Source organism: Zalophus californianus, chromosome 3 (genome assembly GCF_009762305.2).
Source record: "Zalophus californianus isolate mZalCal1 chromosome 3, mZalCal1.pri.v2, whole genome shotgun sequence".
Lineage (NCBI taxonomy): Eukaryota > Metazoa > Chordata > Mammalia > Carnivora > Otariidae > Zalophus > Zalophus californianus.
In genome coordinates, this window is record NC_045597.1 from 104,062,340 (window position 1) to 104,082,378 (window position 20,039).

The 20,039-nt window shown below is 37.4% G+C and overlaps 1 protein-coding gene and 1 pseudogene across 1 annotated transcript in view; both read left to right on the plus strand.

Moving 5' to 3' along the window:
- THSD7B (thrombospondin type 1 domain containing 7B) overlaps positions 1–20,039 on the plus strand; it is a 772,830-nt gene that overhangs the window by 423,851 nt on the left and 328,940 nt on the right. The window contains exons 10-11 of the mRNA XM_027590003.2: positions 3,730–3,859; positions 7,041–7,144. Coding sequence (XP_027445804.2) covers positions 3,730–3,859; positions 7,041–7,144 — 234 coding nt within the window. The remainder of the gene's footprint in view (positions 1–3,729; positions 3,860–7,040; positions 7,145–20,039) is intronic.
- Positions 8,029–19,274, plus strand: LOC113919551 (annotated as a pseudogene).

Sequence of the window (20,039 nt, forward strand, 5' to 3'; positions counted from 1 at the left end):
GTTGTTTTTTCTCAGGATTGCTTTGACTATTTTGGATCTTTCATGGTTCTTTACAAATTTTAGGATTTCTTATTCTAGTTTTGTGAAAAATACCATTGGTATTTTGATGGGGATTGCACTGAATATGTAGATTTCTTCGGATAGTATGGACATTTTAATAATATTAATTCTTCCAATCCATGAGCATGGTATACCTTTCCATTTATTTTTTTCTTCTTCAGTTTCTTTCATCAGTGTCTTGAAGTTTTGAGAGTACATGTCTTCTACCTCCCTGGCTAAATTTATTCCTAGGTATTTTATTATTTTTGATGCAATTGTAAATGGGATTGTTTTCTTAATTTTTTTTCTTTCTGATAGCTGGTTGTTAGTGTATAGAAATACAACCAATTCCTGCATGTTAATTTTGTATCCTGCAACTTTACTGAATTCATTTATTAGTTCTAATAGCTTTTTTGGTGGAGTCTTTAGAGTTTTCTCTATGTAGTATCATGTCATCTGCAAATAGTGAGTTTTACTTCTTCCTTTCCAATTTGGATGCTTTTATTTCTTTATCTTGTCTAATTTCTGTGACTAAGACTTCCGATACTATGTTGAATTAAAGTGGCAAGAGTGAGCATTTTTGTCTTGTTCCTGAACTTAAAGGGAAGACGCTCAGCTTTTCACTAGAACTGTTTTAATTACACTTTTTTTCCCTCTCTTTAACCTTCTATTTTATACTCCTCACAGGACCTTAAGTACTTTTAGGAAAGGGCCAATTATAACATTCTTCCCTGTCATATAGTAGCATGTCTCCTTTGATTTTATTAGCATGTCCTGGTAGGAAACAGGTGGCCCATTCAAATGGGGCAACTGGGGAAAATTTAATGAAGGGGTTATTTACAAAAGACTGGTAAGGGTTACTTAAGGTCACAGGGGGTGGTTCAGTACCTGGACTAGTGACATTTAGGATACTGAAATTTGATAGAGGTAGGAACAATTAGTAGGACTATAACTGTAGGAAAGGGCCATTCCATTGAAACCATGGCTTTTGGTTGGGGTAAAGAACAAACTGAGGTGATCCAGAAGATGAAATCTGGTGGAATAAATTCCCTGATCTTTCTCTTCTCTTATCATCTTTTCTCCTTGTATTGTGTGCCCCATCCTTCTGTTGCCCAAACCCAACCAGAAGCCAATGGACAAGGGAGTCACTGATACACTCCTATGATTAGTTCCCTAAGTAGACAGTAGATTAAATATGGGTAAAAAAAAAAAAAAAAAGCAGGGGAATAGATCTGTAAGTAGATGAAAAAGATCCTATACATCTGCTTAACTTAGTCAAGACCATGAAATGTATAAGTATACTGGTTTCCTCTTCTTTCCATAATCTCATTAAAATAATAGAAATGAATTATAAAAGCCCTAATTCCTTGTTAAAAAAATAAGAGAAGACCATCAGTGGATGAGAGCTCTAAACACATTTATGAAAAACTTAATAGACAAGACTGAGGAGTAGAGAAAGTGATGATGCAGCACAGGAAGCTATGACCTAACTTACCAGGAATGTGGACGGCAAGAGAAGAGTTAGCTCATCTACCCACAGAGATTCTTTAGAACGGTGGTGGCTGGTCTGATAGAGGGCAGGAATGAGTAGTGGGAATGGAAAAAAATGGGCTATTTAAAGCCTTTAAATAACCATTAGAGGCATAAAAATAGTGATACAATTTTAAAAAATTGAAAGGTGGTGCAAAGTAAACTCCCATCAGTTATAGCAGAAAGTCAATAAATGATATCTAAAACTAATGAATCAAGAAGCAATGACATAAGCGGGCGCCTGGGTGGCTCAGATGGTTAAGCGTCTGTCTTCGGCTCAGGTCGTGATCCCAGGGTCTTGGGATCGAGTCCCGCATCAGGCTCCCTACTCCTTGGGAGCCTGCTTCTCCCTCTGCCCCTCTCGCTCTCTCTCTCTCTCTGTCTGTCTCTCATGAATAAATAAATAAAACGTTTAAAAAAAAAAAGAAGCAATGACATAAGCTTATTATTTATAAATTAGGAGATAACCACAGAAGAACTAAATAGAGTTCAAAGTGTTCTGGAAGGAAGACAGGGAATTGGTTGTGGGTCAGTTGTTTCTCACTATAAGTCTTTGTACTAAAGATTTTTTTAAAAAAAATCATGTGAATATATAATTTTAATGAAAGCTCTTTTTTTCCCCCTTTTGTCACACTCCACTTAGTTTGCTGGCTTTCTAGAAATTTTCTTCTTAATATAGTTAGATCCATTATCTGTCCCGAACCTACTAATTAATTCCATGTTTTCCTATACCACCCCTTCTATTCATTCTTTGCAACCTGCCCTCAACATGTGCACACTCACAAGCCAAATGCACACATTTTCCACCTGAATGCGGCTACCTGTCTTATTCTATGATTTCCATGCACCCATTTATGTCTCAGCAGTGGCTTTTCTCAAACTTTCCTTGGGCCAGAATGGCTTCAGCCTTTTTTCTTTTTCTATTAAGATTTCAAGTTCCAGAATAAAATCTACCTCCTCCCGGAGCTGTCTGATTTCCAGAGACAAAAATGATTACTCTTTCTTCTCTACTCTCCTAACACTGCCCACTGTTGATACTTCTCGCTCTAATGATGTCTTAAACTTGGTGTATCTCTATCTGCCTCCTTTTCTTTCTGTTTAATTGTAAGTTCAAGAATTTGTATCTTTATATCTAGTGCAAGTTTGGCACATGGTAATTGAAATAGTTACTAGCCACTGTAATGTAATTGATTTTTATCGTTGTTATTGATTCAAGAGGAATCTAAAGATTATGGGATGAGTGCCCCAGCACATTAAAGTGAACATCGGTTGTCTTTATTGAGATGCCTATTAATACTTCTCCTTTTCAGCCAAACCAGAAAGTAGACAATATTTTGTTCTGTCACAGTTTTAGTGCCTTTTCCCTAAATTCCAATTATATACATACTGTCTCAGGTTATGAGGACTAAGAAATGTAAGAAACAAATATCCATAAATAAATAAATTACTAATGTATTAATTTTAATGAGTGTTTGCATTTTAAAAAGTTACCCACAGAGGGAAGTGCCTTGCTGGAGGGAATGAATTGCTCATATAAAACTCTGGGCCCTTGAGCTATTGTTTTGAGATCAAAGAGGGTTTCTGGGGTTCCTCAGATTATGCCATGTAACTCTTATGCCATAGCTAATATAAATTCTGATTAATTTAGAGCGTAGTAAAACAGTTGGAAAACGAACTTTGCATATAAGAACAAATAGACTTGAAATCACTATTATTGACTGTTAACTATCTATCTCATAGGAGTAAGACTGAGTATAATATGAAGTATTAACCCCTGGTCTTTGCTTGTTATTCTCAATCCCTAAGTAGTCTTACCACATTCTTACTTCTCTCCCTCCCTTCCTCCCTCCCTCCCTCCCTTTCTTCCTCCCTCTCTCCTTTCTTCCTTCCTTCCCTCCCTCTCTCCCTCCCTCCCTTCTTCCTTCCTTCACTCCCTTCTCTCCCTCCCTCCCTTCTTCCTTCCTTCCCTCCCTCTGTCCATTCCTCCTTTCCTTCCTTCCTCTCTTCCTCCTTTCCTTCCTTCCTCCCTCCCTCCCTCCCTCCTTCCCTCCCTTCCTTACTCCCTTCCTTCCTTCCTTCCTTCCTTCCTTCGACTAACCCTGGATTTTTCCCTGCATCCACATAGAAGGTCACTACAATTTTATTTTTCCTTTACTTCAGGAAATGCCACAGTAAAACAGTCTCGATACAGGATTATCATCCAGGAAGCAGCCAACGGAGGCCAAGAATGCCCAGATACCTTATTTGAAGAGCGAGAGTGTGAAGATATTTCATTGTGCCCCATATATCGGTAATTAGTTACCTTTTTAAATAAACATTAGATTTTAGTATAAATCATGACCCTATTTTCTTTATATAGTTGATAAGCTTTAGTGAGAAGTAAGAAGAGATAATGTTTATCTTTAATACCTCAATATTTTTCTCTCTTATTTTGAATATATTTTGAGCGAGTAAAGAATATGAAAGTCTAGTTAACAGGACAAAAGAAACAAACATGTTTTGATTTTAAGTGAGATGCTGGAGTTCTGCCACCCAGGCAATCAATTTTAAGGATTAGGATCCAAAGAGATTCAGGATAGTCTTTACCTGGAAAACAAATACACATATAAGTTACTTCATTCTATCATTTTCATTCTAAAGCTTTTAATCAAGAACTAAGAACAAATATGTACTTTTAAGATAATTATTTACTTTCATTAAAAAAAAATGGTTCTTAAGTTTTGTACACATTTTAAGAAACCATCCTCTTAGAAAAAGAAGTTTAACCTATGGATAAAATGTACATTAAAAAAAAGGGAAAATGACTTTTAAAGTATATATGGTACTTACATGTTCCCTCTTGACAAATTGGTGATTTTTATTTATAAAAGCAATGCCTGAGATTTGTGTGTTTAGTCATTAATGTCCATTCTTTTAATGTTGGATTGAAGCTTTGCTTTAGAGTACATCTGGATTAAATCCATTCACTGTTGAGTTTTACTGATTTGTGAAAAAACAAAACAAAACATTGTCTTAAAGTTCAAATAGCACACTTAAAAATGCCTTTAGCAAAAATGTCTAGTGTTTCTCCTGATTATTTGAAAAACTATATCTTAAAGCTATGAAATTCAAGGGCTAATTTGTTTAGGAAAATACAAGTTATTTTTCTTTTTCCTTCTTTCTATCTTTTTTTAAAGAAGACTCCTCACATTAGATAGAGTGTCATTGAAGAGACTGCATTACTATCAATTTTGTAATCCTTTATTCTCGTTTCCATCTAATGGCCAGTTTAAGGAGGATGGGAATAAATACTGGGAACATGCCCAGACTACCAGTGTCCCTTCATTAACCACAAGGCTGCTGTGGAAACACTGTCAATATTCATCCCTTTGTACCATATATAAATATTGAAACTTCTGAGCTGAGCAAAAGCGCTCTTGGGGCCAACTGAAAAAATTAGCCAAATCAAATGTCATTAGACATTTTTATGAACCCAGGGCTTTTATAATCAGAGAAAATCCTAGATGTTATTAGTGAGATTTTTCCTTTCTCTTGTCCACTTTCTTTACTCTCTGGTTGCACTTCATTTTAGCCACTCATGTTTGAACTCGTTTCCATCATTGACGACCTGCCATTTTTCCCAGAAACCAGTTTTGCTGTGTCTGGATTGGATCATTGTTATCGTTTCTCCTGATGCCTGGTTTAATATGTATACAAGTTATCAGCATGATTCTCTGCTCCTTAGTAAAGCACCCTTGAATTTTGAGCAACATGATTCCAATTCAATTTTTGCATCCCTCCTCATTGGTATGTTAGGGAGGCAAGCTAATATAGGACCTTTATCATTATCTTCTGAATCTTCTTTTTGACTCCATTAAGGTGATATATTCATATGCTTACCAAGTTAAAACAGAACCAAAATGTCTGTAGAAATTTTTTTGTGAATCTGAGACTCTCCCAACACATTAAGTTAATAAGCAAAAGGGAAGACAGCATGGTGATGTATCCTTACGTAGAATTGACCGTGGGGTCAAGGGTCTGTAGCTGAACATCCAGGGTTTTAGGAGGGACAACTGGTCAGCTGAGTTGTGCAATCTCAGACATTTCACTTAACCTCTCTGAGCCCAAGTTTATCATTCCAAAACTGAGTTTAACAAGAGTTCTGAAATTCCTTCTATTTTACTTTATGCAGTACACTAAACTAGACTGGACTCCATAGTCTCATTTTGATCTAGAAAGCCTCAGTAAACTTAAGGAATCTGAATGAGTGCTACATCCTGTTGAAAAATTGGACAAAAACCCCTTGCCATTTCAGTTTCTGTGTTTTGGAATTATACTAAATGAATCTATGCATGTGTAAAGTAAATTTACAATTATTTAAAATTAAGGGGTGATCTCTTTAAACGATAAGTTTTTGTTTAGCTGTTTCTTCATTTTTCTACAATTGCTCAACTATTCCCAGTATGGAGGCCACTTGAGTGAGGTCAATGATTATATTATATGCAATATTATTGACCAGTTTTGCAAGATGAAAAAATTCTAGAGATCTGTATATACCAATTATTTCATCTCACAAAGCTGGTCAATAATATTTTTGCTTCATGTTTCTGTTTCATCTTTGGAAGTAGCATCTCGTATCAGGGGTATTAGCTCGTATGAAAAAGTGTGAAAATATACTAAGGAAAAGAGCAGAATCTGTGGTTACACTTAAGGTTTGGGTTTTCTGGTACATTCTGAAGAGACAGGTTTAAGGATATAAGTCAGTCTGTCCTGTGGGTCATAAAAATAGAAAGTTTTGTTTACCTGAGAAAGCAAAACAGTGAGAAACCACAAGGCTTCCTCAGAGAATACTTCCTTTGAGGACGAGAAATATTGATGATTCATCAGAGGTGGATCCATTCCTCTTCCGTGAGGTGAACTATCACATAAGATAGGTCCCTGTGACTCCCCACCTCTCTTTTACTTTATGACTTATTGAGATGTCCGAATCATTTTAAAGTCTTAGACACCACCTTATAAAAACTTTTGAAGCAGAAGATCAAGTGTGAAGGTTTGCACCCCAAACTTTCAGATTTTCACGCCCTGGTACTCTAAAACTCCAGTGGGACATAGGGATTTTTCTCTCTCTCTTTCTTTCCCTTTTCCTTCTCCTCCTCCTTCTTCTTTTCTTCCTTTTTTTTTTTAAGATAATTTTAGATAATAAGGAGGGTAAACCTTCTAGGTTTGATCTGTGCTTTTAAGGATTTTTACTGCCACCTTGCCCTATGGACTACAGCTTATATGGAAAATGTCCACATTTTTAAAAATGGAAATACTACATTAACCATGAATCTAGGGTAGAGTGGAGTGTTGTCCTCCCTAGTGCATGCCAGGGCTCCATTTTATGACATTGGTTTTGACTCCATTTTTATTGAATTACTGTTTATGTGATGTATTTCTTTTGCATGTTTGTCATGGTGAAATTCTTAGTCTGCTCTTCTTTGTCATCACAGATGGAAACCACAGAAATGGAGCCCTTGTATCTTGGTGCCAGAGCCTGTCAGGCAGGGGATAATGGGCAGCAGTGAAGGCTGTGGAAAAGGAGTACAAACGAGAGGTAAGGGAATTTTAAAACAGTTTTCCTGTTAATATGTAATTTTAGATTATGTTATTCTTATACACTATTGCTTATTTTATATTTAAATAATTATGATATTATTGGATTGAATTATTTATACTTGTCAGTATTTGAGTTTAAGTTTGGCATTAGGTAATGTTGATATTATACCATCTTTTAACCAAAACCAGCTAGTGTAGCTGAGAGCTAATGCAATGGAAGCAGATACCTGTTCTCAGTTGTTTGCATATCTCGGTGCTTCTGTTCCAAACACATACTGGACATGATCCAAGGAATGAAGAATATGTCTGTGATTATACACTGCACTTTTTAGGTGCTCATTTAATATTTGTGAAATGAATTAAGGATAATTGAACGAATGGACTAATCTTAATAATCATGACTTAAATGTAATTGTTATATTTATACTTACTATGTGTTCTATATAATATGCATAGAAAGGAACCATTTAAATTCTTGGAAGACATTGCAAGTAGTCTTCTGGATCAAAGTAGAAGTGCTTTTAATCATCAATGCCTAGGTGTGACATATTGAAATCCCTGAAAAGCACTCAGAGCCTCATCAGACTGCTCACTTTTCTGTTTCATTCATAATCCAGGTACCAATCAAATGAGGCTTGGTAAGAAGTGCTTTCTTCTTAAAATCTAACCACTTTGTTGGTAAAGGGAGGTATGTAGCAAAATCAGACCCTGTGGAACCAACTGCATTATACTGGCTTTATAATTTTTTCTAAAAGGCATATTTAGAATTAAGTGTCTCTTCCTGTTGCATAAGTTAATGTATTGGTCAGGATCAGTCAAGCAAGCCAGCACAATAACTCCCTGCTTTGTCTGTTGATTCAGAGCTGAGAGGAGCCCCCCACCATGGCCAGGCGGCCAGGTGTTAAGACCCAGGTCAATGGAATCTTATTGCGTCTCCTAATGGAAGCATTGCTTCCTTTGGAACAAAGACCTACAGGGCAGCAAAATATAAGATCACAGGAGACAGGAAGCAAACATTTTACTAGTGCGTCACCAGGGGTATAGAGAGTTATAGAACTTCTATTCGTTCCCACCCCTTGATTTCTGGACCTATGAATCCTGCCTATGGGGGAAACGGTACCGAAAATCATGTGCTAATTCAGAGCATATGCAGCCTTCTGTAAAACCTTGTGTCAGCCCTGCAAGGTATTGCCACCTAACTGGTATTGTAATTGAGTCTGCAAAGGACCTTTCCACCACTCTGTCAAGCCAGCTGCTTCAAGGGTTGTGGGGGACATGGTAAGATTAGTGAATTCCATGAGAATGGGCCGAATGCAGCCCTTTGTTTGCTGAGAAGTGAGTTCCTTGATCAGAAGCAATGCTACGTGAAATACCATAGCTATGGACAAGGCATTCTGTAAGCCCATGGATGGTAGTTTTGGCAGAAGTATTGTTTGCAGGGAAGGGAAATACAAACCTAGGATAAGTCTTCCAGTAAGAACAAAGTACTGTCCTAGATCTATGATGGAAGTGGTCCAGTGTAATCAACCTACTACCATGTAGCTAGCTTGCCACTCTTGAGAGTGGTGCCATATTAGGGACTTGGTGTTCCTCCCTGTTGCTGGCATATCAGGCACTCAGTGATGGCCATAGTCAGGTTAACATTGGTGAGTGGAAGTCCATATTGCTGAGCCTATGAATAACCTCCATTCCTGCCACCATGGCTACTTTGTTCATGAACCCATTTGATGATGATAGGAGCCACTGGAGAAAGAAGGATGACTGGGGTGAATAGTATCCATAGAACAGGTCATCCTGTCCATTTGATTATTAATGTATTCCTCTGCTGAAGTCACCCTTTGGTAAACATTCACATGGGACTCAAATATGTTCACATTTTTCCTCATACAGAGAGGTCTATCTATATAACTCTTCCCCAGATTTCCTTGTCGCCAACTTTCCAATCATGTTCTTCCAAGACCTTGGCCATATAGCAAAACCATTGGCCACAGTCCATGAATCTGCATGTAATCGCATACCTGGCCATTTCTCCTTCCAAGCAAAGTGAACGACGAGGTATGCTGCTTTACATTCTATCCCCTGAGAAGATTTCTCTTTACCTATCTCTTTCAAGGGCATATCTCAGAAAGGGGCTATAGTGCTATAGCTGTCCATTTGGGAGTTGTGCCTAGATATTGTACAGAGCCATCTGTAAGCTAGGCTGGGTTCTTCTCTTCTTCCATCAGCTGATTGTAGGGAACTCTCCATGAGGCCACAGGTACAGGCTGGAAGAGAGCAGGTACCGTAGCAGAAGTAGGGACCATGGGCATTTGCCCACTTACTCATGTAACTTACTTGTGCCTTCAGGGCCTGCGTGGGCCAAATCCTCTATACACCACTTCCATTTGATGATGCCTTACATTGTGGCTTGGTGGATTAGGTAACATCCAGTTCATGAAGGCAGCCTGGGTTGCATGATAATTTGGTGGCCCATGATTAAGGCTTCATTCTCTAGCAAGACACAGTATCAGGACAGAAGCTGTTTTGCAAGGGAGAATAGTTATCTGCAGATGGTGTCAGGGCTTGCTCCCATATCCTAAGGACCTGTCCTGAAATTCACTTATAGAAGCCTCTAAAGGCTGCAAACAGTGTTCCTGTCAGCTACTCATTGGATCTGCTGGATCATCATATGGCCCAAGTGGCAGAACAGTATGCACAGTAGCCTGGATAGTTACAGAGATTTTTCTCATTCTGGGACCTGCTTAAAACTAGCAGCTATTTGAGTCTCTTGGTAAATAGGCTGGACTAACACACTTAAATAAGGAATACGTTTGCCTCCAAAATCCAAAGAGGCCCATTAGGTATTGTGCCTAGTTTTGGTTGCAGGAGGGGCCAGATGCAAAAACTTATTCTTCATTGCTTAAAGGGATATCTTCACATGCTCCACACCACTGAACCTCTAAAAATTTCCCTGGGGTAGAAGGCACCTGAGTTTTTTCAGATTTATTTCTTACTCTTTTACCAAAATGCCTACAGTAGTTGCTACTTCTTGCTCACTAGATCCATTCAGAATAATGTCATTAATATAATGGACTAGTATGCTATCTGATTGAAGGAAAAAACAATCAAGATCCCCACGAACTCAATCATGAAATAGGGCTGGAGAGTCAATATACCCCTGAGGTAGGAGAGTAAAGTGTATTGTTAGCCTTGCCACCAAAGAGCAAGCTGATTTTGGTGGCCTTTATTATCTTCAGACATAGTGATAGGTGGGGTTAAGGCTTTGACACAGGAATTTTGGGTCACTTCAGTTTATAACAATTACACTTTGGAAATGATGTCCCTCTCAGAACATTTATACATGTGAATTTGATTGGCAAGTTAGTTTCATTCAGGACTTCTATGAGGCTAGATAGTGACTGTGTAAATTAAGGGGAGGGACCACCTCCTTCAAACATTTTACTTCCATATGTCAGAATATTGTTATAATAATATGATCTTGTAATTATAAGACCTTGACTACTTTCTACTGGAAAATTGTTATATCTCGATCAACAATCTCTCTAGGAATGAAGTTCTTTAGAAATGGCACTGTTGTGTGGTGCACGACTTAATTCCATATGGTGGCCTAGACTTTGACACTTTGATACTAGCGTATCATAATGGTTGGTTTTCATTGAAAAACCATTTAGTAATTTCTGAGGAGATGTTGCTCCTAAATTATGTGGAATCTTATCACATAAATGGCAAATTATTTTATCTTAGAATAATTTTACTTTGGATTTCAATTTAAACAGATTCTAGATGGAGACCTCATAGTCCCTTAGACTAGGCAAGTGATTCCCTTGAGTTTTCTCTAAATTAGACACCAATATTAGAGAATTCCTAGTGTTTTTCTGTTGGGAAATTTGTACTTTTAAAGTAGTGGCCTGGGTCTCCAATTTTAAGATAGTGAAGTAAAGACATTTCTACTCCATCTTTTCTCTAAAATTACTTCAAAACCAGCAAGGAAGATGTGAAACAATAAGAAAAAAGTAATGTCTTTTATAAAATTGCTCCAGAGAACAAGAAGCACATTAAACTCACCTTCAAGGAAATGAGGAGTCATCTGTAACCTCAGTCACAATATGTTTTAGAAAGTGAGTGGAGATACAGTAAAGGATTTTGCTGAACAAGATTATGCCAAAGTGTTGGCAGGGGTGAAGGTGTGGGGCTGAAGAGAAACAAAGTGATTTGTCCTGGAGAATTCCAGAAAGTTACCACATTCTGCAGAAGAAAGTATACGTGTGTGTGTGTGTGTGTGTGTGTGTGTGTGTGTGTGTGTGTGTGTGTGTGTGTGTGTGTTAGGAGTGGGAGCAAAACAGGGGCTTTTGGAAGTCTGATTAAAAACGATGAGCAGTGTCACCCCTTTTCCTATTCTTTTGGGAGCTTAGAGTTTTATTCTCTGGGGATATAAAACCAGAGGCATGTACTTTGGACAGCTGGTAGAGAATGGAGATGAAGGCCTAGCCTCAAATCCGGAGGATCAAAAAAAAGTGCAAATAAAGAATTAAGAGACCATCAGTTCCCTTCTTTCACCTGCTTTAGCATGCTAGCCAGGTGGCTTTTATACTTTTCAGTTCCATGGATGCCCTATCAATCTAAAAACACTATAAATTTAAATTTCTCCTTGAGGAGTTTTTGAATCACAGAGGGAGCATGAATTTAGACCATAAAATCATGGAAAGGCCAGCTTGGGGTTATAAATTCTCACAAGAGATTCTTCCCTCCCCTCATCATCCAGTGTTCAGTCTTTGATATGCAAGTGACCTTGCCAAGGCATTTTGCTTTGCATGTTTATCTCTACTTCACCCTTATATTGAGGGCTGGCCTTTGTCGTTATCATTTCTGGCACGGGGCCATTTATGAGATCCTCCATAGTAGAACTTGAAGACATGACAATGAGAACTGGGGTCTCCAAGATTTGGTAGAAGCCCTCAGGATAAAATTTGATTACCTTGCATCGTAAGCTTTTACTTTGTTTTGTGCTTTATGGATTATTGTATTTGGGACCAGCCCAAAAATACATTTAGAAGATACATGTTTTATCTAGTGTTTTTTTTTTTTTTCCATTTGAAAGGCCTTTTACAATTTTTAAGCCATTATACTGCTCAAAACAGAAGTACTCCTCGTTTTATCTCACTGTTTGTATTGGTGACCTGGTTAATTGATTTGCAGTAAGACTACATGAATATAATATTCTTGTAATAAAAAAGAAGAAAGGAAGGAAAATAGAAGGGCAAGTAGAATTACAACTGGAAGTAAATGTCTACACCATCCCCAAGGAAATGCATATTTGGGATTCCAATGTCCTAACTGTCCCATACTTTAGGGAGAGCCATGGATTCTCTCTGCCCAGCTTCCTGTACTTAATCTGAATAAAGAAGGCATGGTAGCTCAGCTTTTATGGCAAATGAAAACGTAAGAGGAATAAACTTACGTATTCTAACATACCTTGATGAAACTTCCCTTAAAAGGGTACAAAGTTAGTATTAAAAAAGTTAAAGGTGCTGCCATTCCTAGAAGGGGACTGAATTTGTCTGTGGACTGATATGGTCTAATTCTTAATTGTGCTATTCACAGTGACTATTTTAAAACTGGCTAATGGCCTTGCCAGTGTGTTTCTTTTAGATGTTACCTTCTTCTTATTCATAAGCTTGTGAGTATCCCCTATCATAGACAGGGACTGGACATAGACAGCAGTATACCAGTTGCAGAGTAGGTATTGGAGACTGAAGTTGTCCTGTCTAGGATACCCCTGACTTCCATGATGTACCTATATTCTGCTGTGGTTTGTTTTCACTGAGCAACGTTTATGTGGACCAATGGAGGCAGAACTCTATCTTGGTCAGATCTTTTTGTTCTTCCTTAATTGGTTTTTGTCCCTGAGAGGGGACAAAAGTGAGAGGCCAGGTCTTCTTACACAGTAGTTTTGATGGAATCTGTGTTTTCTTTGCAGCCAAGGGATCTCTTTAAATAAAGGTCTTTCCCAGGAAAAACAATTGGCAAAATAATCCACTATCAAGATGAGTTTTGATTTACCTTTATTCTTAAAAAGGAAGAAGGTCAGAAATAGGAAGAAGCTAAGGAAAAAAAAATAGTCTAATGCCCTTAATAGTAAAGCAAAAATACCTGGTATTCAAAAATGTAAATTCATATGAAATATATATTTGTATGGGTCTGTCACTTTAGGAAACTATGCTTTATTTCACATATTATTTCTTTCTTTTTATTAAGTTTTTATTTAAATTGCAGTTAGTTAACATACAGTGTAATATTAGTTTCAGGTATACAATATAATGATCCACACATCACCCAGTGCTCATCACAAGTGCCCTTCTTAATCCCCATCACCTATTTCACCCATCCCCCCCCACCCACCTCCCCTCTGGTAACCACCAATGTGTTCCTTAGAGTTAAGAGTCTGTTTCTTGGTTTGCCTCCCTCTCTCCTCTCTCTCTCTTTTCCCTTTGCTCATTTATTTTGTTTCTTAAATTACACATATAAGTGAAATCATATGGTATTTTTCTTTCTCTGACTGACTTATTTCACTTAGCACTGTATTCTCTAGCTCCATCCATGTTGTTGCAAATGGCAAGGTTTCATTCTTTTTGGTGGCTGAATAATATTCCATTATATATACTATATATATGTAATTCCATTATATATACTATATATATATATATATATATATATATATATATATATATATATATATATACACACCACATCTTCTTTATCCATTCATCAGTCAGTGGACATTTGGGCTGTTTCCATAACTTGGTTATTATAGATAATGCTGCTATAAACATCAGGGTGTATGTATCCCTTTGAATTAGTATTTTTGTATTCTTTGGATAAATACCTAGTAGTGCAATTGCTGGATCATAGGATAGTTCTATTTTTAACTTTTTGAGGAAACTCCTTACTTTTCAAAGGCTTTTAACAGGGGATTAAATCTTTAAAAATTGATTTATATAATTTTTGCTGGACTATATAAATATAAACTATATATCCATATAAAACAGGAAAATAAAGATATTACATAAGCTGAATTAACAGGAAACTATTCATATGATAGGTCCAAGTACTCTAAATTTATGACCAAAAAATGTTTTTCTCTAGTTATGTTGTCTTGATGGGGAAAAACATATCTGGAAGAACATACAGAAACACAACAAAAAGCGTGCACTTTGAAGTAAAGAAGTGATTATAGCCTGTTGATAAAATGTTGAAACAGCCAATCAGCTAGTCATTCTCTTCTTTCTGATGCCAAGTATCCTTGCATTTTAAGAAGAAATAGAGTATCTCTGGATGATTGACCTTTTTATTCTTCAGACGGAGAAAGTCATAGGCATTTAACCTTACAAGTTGCTCACATTTAGTCTCTGTCATATTTATCTACATAGATCATAACAAGAAAAAAAAAAGTCATTTCAGTAGATCCAGAGAAGACAAGTATATAGGTTTTTAACTGTGACCAAGCAATAATCAAAGACAGAGATAGTCTTTTCTATTTTTGTTTTATTTTTGGTGTGAGAGGAGGAAGCAGAAAGTTTGCTGGGAAGGAAAGTGGAATTACTGCTTCTGTTTAATTCAAGATGAACAAAATGGGCATTTTCAGGGGGGAGGGGGTAACTGTAGCTGCCTCAGGAACTCCTTCCACAGACGTAAATGTTTCTTAAATGGGGAAGGACATGTAGTGATATCTTTCCGAGCAATTTCAAGAAGGGAGGGCATGATACCATTGGAGAACCCAAATCTATGTACTAAGATTTTCAATCTAGGCAATGAACAACACTATTTTCAATAACTTGTGATATCATTTTTAATAACTGCTCATCTTACAGTTAAAAATAATCAGACCCCGGTATTCTTGATACTAAAGATCATTCTTGGGGTGATTTCTAACTTCAGTTCTGACTTCAACACCAGAATAAACCAGTTGGAGGACATCATGGTTTTTTTATTATTAATATATCTCATTAATTAGCACCTGATCAAAAATGCCTGGTTATAAATATTTTTAAGGAACTTTAAAAACATCTCCTCTAAATAAAATTTTTTTAGTGTGAAAATGGAAGATCAGGTAGAATGTAGAGGTTAAATTGACAGTGTAGGGCAACTGTCTAATTTAAAATATCCTCAGATTTTAACAAAAGAATGGGTTTTATAATACTGTAGGCATTGGTTTAGGAGTAAAGTGTGAAACTTCTAGCAAAGATTGCATTTTTTACATAAGTGAATAATGATTCTTGGAGTTATTTTTCATTTCCTTTTCATGTGTAAGGATAAGATTAGCTTTGAGCTTTCATGGTTGCTGCAGGTAGAATATGCACATTTTTTAAAATTGGCACTAAGTTAAAAATAAATATTAAAGGAGGTGAGTGACCCAAGGCACGACACTTTAGTAACACAGTGTTAACTAAGTGCGGGTTTGGAGATGTTGTCTTTCACTAGCCTCTCCATTTTTTAACATAAGCTATAATACAAAGTACAAAGTAACTCTGAAGTCCACCTGTTCACTTCCCTAGTAGGTATTTCCCTGATGAAATGGATCTCAGGGGTAGGGATGGGGAGGGGGTAATTTTTTTTTTTTTCATTTGAGTAATGCAATCATTTGCTAAACCAGGAGGAATAATTTTCTCTTCTGACTGCATAGCTCTGAGTTACAGTATTATCTTCCCCTTAGGAATGTTAATATGAATTTCAAAGTCTACTGCAAATGGCGTAAATGTAATAGGATTATACTTCTCTTGTCCAGGACCAGAATTCAGTCTCTTCAAATAGATGTGAATCTCCAGGCTTCCCTTAGTGCTCGGGTTACTAAGGTCGAGGTATTCATTTCGGGTTATCCCAGGAGCCATCTTAGGCTTGTATCAGAAAGAAGTAATGTTTTTACATTTTTATTTGCATTTCTAAAGAAAACAGAAACTCAGCACTCCTTCTAGTAGCAGCAAAAGGAGGAGGAACTCCTCCTTGCTCTAGAGGCTCTGAAAACTAACAGAGGAGCATCAAAACTCAGACTAGCCACGCTCTGAATTCAAATAGATAGAAAAGTTGCAAAACAAGTGCCTTTCTAGGCCAACCACAGTTTGAAGGATTCAGGTGGTGGGACAAAAACCAATCTTTTAACCCAGATGCATAAGGAATGAGATTTAAAAACCTATTAATTACACTCAATCGGTTCATAGAAGGATCAACCTCATAGCAATATATTGAAAGTAGGAACTGAAACTAAGAAGTTTGAGGTTCCCTAAGGCTTTGTAATAACACTGCAAAGAGTTCTGAAAGCCTCTACCGGTAGGAATGCTTACTTTGGGAATGTAGTAGAAGGACGGTATATAAAAGGCATTTAAGAAAAAAAAAAATCAGTGGCATTTAGTTGCCAAATGCATATACAGAGCAAAAGACAGTGATGAATTGAAAAGATTCAGTAGTTTTAGACCAATGAGAATGACTAATATTGATAAGAAATTTGACATCATTTTTAGAAAAATAACATATATTTTGAAATCATCTGTTTACAGGTTGTAGTTGATGCCAGTTCAGAGAAAGGACAGAGAAAAAGTAGAGGCATAAGACCTAGAGGCAATCCCGTGTGATGAAAAGAACTTTACTTCTCACTGGAATGTGAAATACCGTGGCTCAAATCACGGTTTTGCCACTCACTACTTGTGTGAACTTGATCAAAGGATTTAACCTATCTGTGCCTCAGTTTTCCCAACCGCAATGGGAATAATGACTTCCAGTTTCTTGCTGCTTTTACCAATGTTTATGGCTGTTCACAATTTGTTAATTCCCTTCCCCTTCTTAAAGCTTGGATGATAGGAATATTTCAGGTCCAGAGAGAATGTGAATGTTATAAAACTAAGGGGAAATTAGTAGAAAGATTCATTGATTACATGAAACAGAAAGGCTGTTCTGTGACCAAATGATCTTCCTTTTAAAAATTCCCAATGTAGAATTAGCATATTGAAGTCTTTTAGAAATGCTGCAGTGAAGAAATCTATTCCTTTTTTCTTTTTAGCAGAGAATTTGCCCAAATCTATTTGCCTACAGACAGTATTTTTCACAAAATATCAACCATTTTTTCTGTTATTGAGAAATATTGGGTACTGTATCAGAAAAATCACAGAGGGAAAATTTTTAAGAAATATGTATGTGGTATTGCCAAATGTTTTAGAAATAATTGTGTAAACAGAGATGAGAGAAAGGATTTGGCAGCTGACTGGACTGAATATTCAGAGTCTAGTCTCAGTGAAGTAATTGTATGTGAAAAAAAAAATCATAGTTTTGAGACCAAGGCCTGAGAGGAAATAGGTATTTCATAGATGACTTTACAGAATATTGGTCAAAGAAAAGAAGGAAAGAAGTTAGCATTATAGCTCAGGGTTCAAAGAGCAAAGAAGGACCACCCTACACAAATATGAAGAAAAAATAGAAATAAATGGTTAAAGAAACATACTGAAGGTGTCAGGGAGAAAATGCTAATGTGAGTATGATTCTGGAGACAGGAGGGGATGCAACTGAATGAAGAGATAAATTCAGGAGTTAGAAAGAAGAAAGTCCTTTTTCCCTTAACTCTAAACTCTAGGGAAAAATATCAGGACACAGATGCAGGAGCAGTGAGGAAGAAAGATGAAAGAGTTTTTATAAAATGGCTTTCCCGGTAGTCACCCATGATCTTCTCATTTTAAATCATGTATATATTTGAGTCATATATATGTATATTTATCTCTGAAGGGTCTCCTTTTCTTTTTGAGACTCCCTACCTCCACTCCCATGTCCCAGTTTTCACCTGGTGCATTTCTACCTCTCTTGAATATTAGATCCTAACCTCTGAGCCTGACTTTTCTTCTTATATCCAGAGCTTACATGGCCCCAATCTTCATAGTTTTCCTCTTTGCTTTCATTGTCCCCATTTTAATGTCTGTCTGGAGAACCCTAACTTTCTCTGGAGCTTTAAGCTTTAAGCTTTAAGCTGTTAAAGCTTTAAGCTTTAAGATGATCACCAGGTCTTTTTTCAAGGCAAATCTCTCTCTTAACTCCGGATTAGAACTTTCACCTGCTGATCATTACTCGCCCTGCAGACAATATACTGATGGTTTAAATTCATTGTTTCCAAAAATGAACTTACTACCTCCAAAAACCTGGATTTTTCTTCTGATTCGTCAGTCTCAAGTATTTGAATGTCTACCATCCATTAATAAAGACGGTTAGCCATCAAATCCTGGCAGTTCCATCTTCATAAGGTCCCCACAATCTCTTCTCTCTTTTCTAGATCACTGTTAATGTGTTTCCGAGTTTTGTAGTAACTTTCCAATGGTTCTCCTTATATTTTGTTGGGCGAGAATGGGAAACCAAAAACTTTGATTTTGAGGATATTTTTGTGAAGATTCCCCATGCAATTGCTCAAGTGTCCAAGGAAGCTGGAGTTGAAAGGGTCATTCATGTTTCACATCTGAATGCTGATATTAAAAGCTCTTCTAGATATCTGAGAAATAAGGCCGTTGGAGAGAAGGAAGTGAGAGATGCATTTCCGGAAGCCATTATCATAAAGCCATCAGACATCTTTGGAAGAGAGGATAGATTCCTCAATCATTTTGCAAATACTCGCTGGTTTGGTGGTGTACCTCTTATTTCTTTGGGCAAGAAGACAGTGAAGCAACCAGTATACGTTGAAGATGTATCAAAAGGAATTGTTAATGCAAGTAAGGATCCAGATTCTAGAGGGAAATCTTTTGCCTTCGTTGGGCCCAATCAGTACCTCCTTTTTGACCTGGTGCAGTATGTCTTTGCTATGGCTCACAGACCCTTCCTGCTGTACCCTTTGCTGCATTTTACCTATCGATGGGTAGCACGACTCTTTGAAATGAGCCCATTTGAGCCGTGGATAACAAGGGATAAAGTGAAGCGGCTTCACATCACGGACATGCTGTTGCCTCACCTGCCTGGCTTGTAAGACCTTGGAATTCAGGCCACACCCCTGGAGCTCAAGGCCATTGAGGTGCTGCGGCGTACTTACTGCTGGCTTACTGCTTCGTACTTACTGCTGGCTGTTGTCCGAAATGGAAGACGTGAAGCCGGCCAAGACGGTCAACTTTTAGTGGCCCCTGTGCTGCCCTGGTTTCTCTGTGTCAGTCGGGTTGCCCGGCTGGCGACCAGCCCACTGTCGTCAGAGAATCCTGTATATAGTGAATAAGATCCCTCTATTAAACCATCTGAGGTTAAAAAAAAAAAATGCAATTTTTTGCATTTTTGCATACAAAAAATGTACATTTCTTATTAATCCGTCCTTGTTTTGAAGCCAGGGCTATCTGCATAGAGTAATTCATCTGATTTTTATCGTTCACCTACCAAAGAATTTTCACTGGCTGACCTTTTCCCATTCAAAGTCATTACATGGGCCCTAAATATCCTCCTAACCTAATATTCTGTTTTACTTCTCCCACTGTTGTCTCTCGGAACCCCACAGCTAGCCATTGCCCAAGTGACACCCATCATCCACAAAGCATTCATTAATGTCAAGCTTCTTTAGCCTGGAAATCTTATCTTCCTCCACTTGTTCAGTCCTGCACCTCCTAAGTCCCATCCCAGATATTACTTCCTTCCCCACATAGTCCATTCTTCCAGTTGAAGTTAAACACTTCCAAGTGTACACTCCTTACTTACTCATACTTCATGTGTTGTATTACATTATGCCTTCATTGCCCCCCTTCTATATTTCAGCTCCCAAAATGTAACTTATTCATCTTTCTATCACCAGTGCTTCCAAATCCCCTTGTACTATATACTAACAGTTGTTCAGTAAATGTTTGCTCAACAATTACTACTTTGTATACCAGAATAGGAAGTTCAGAACATTGGCCAAA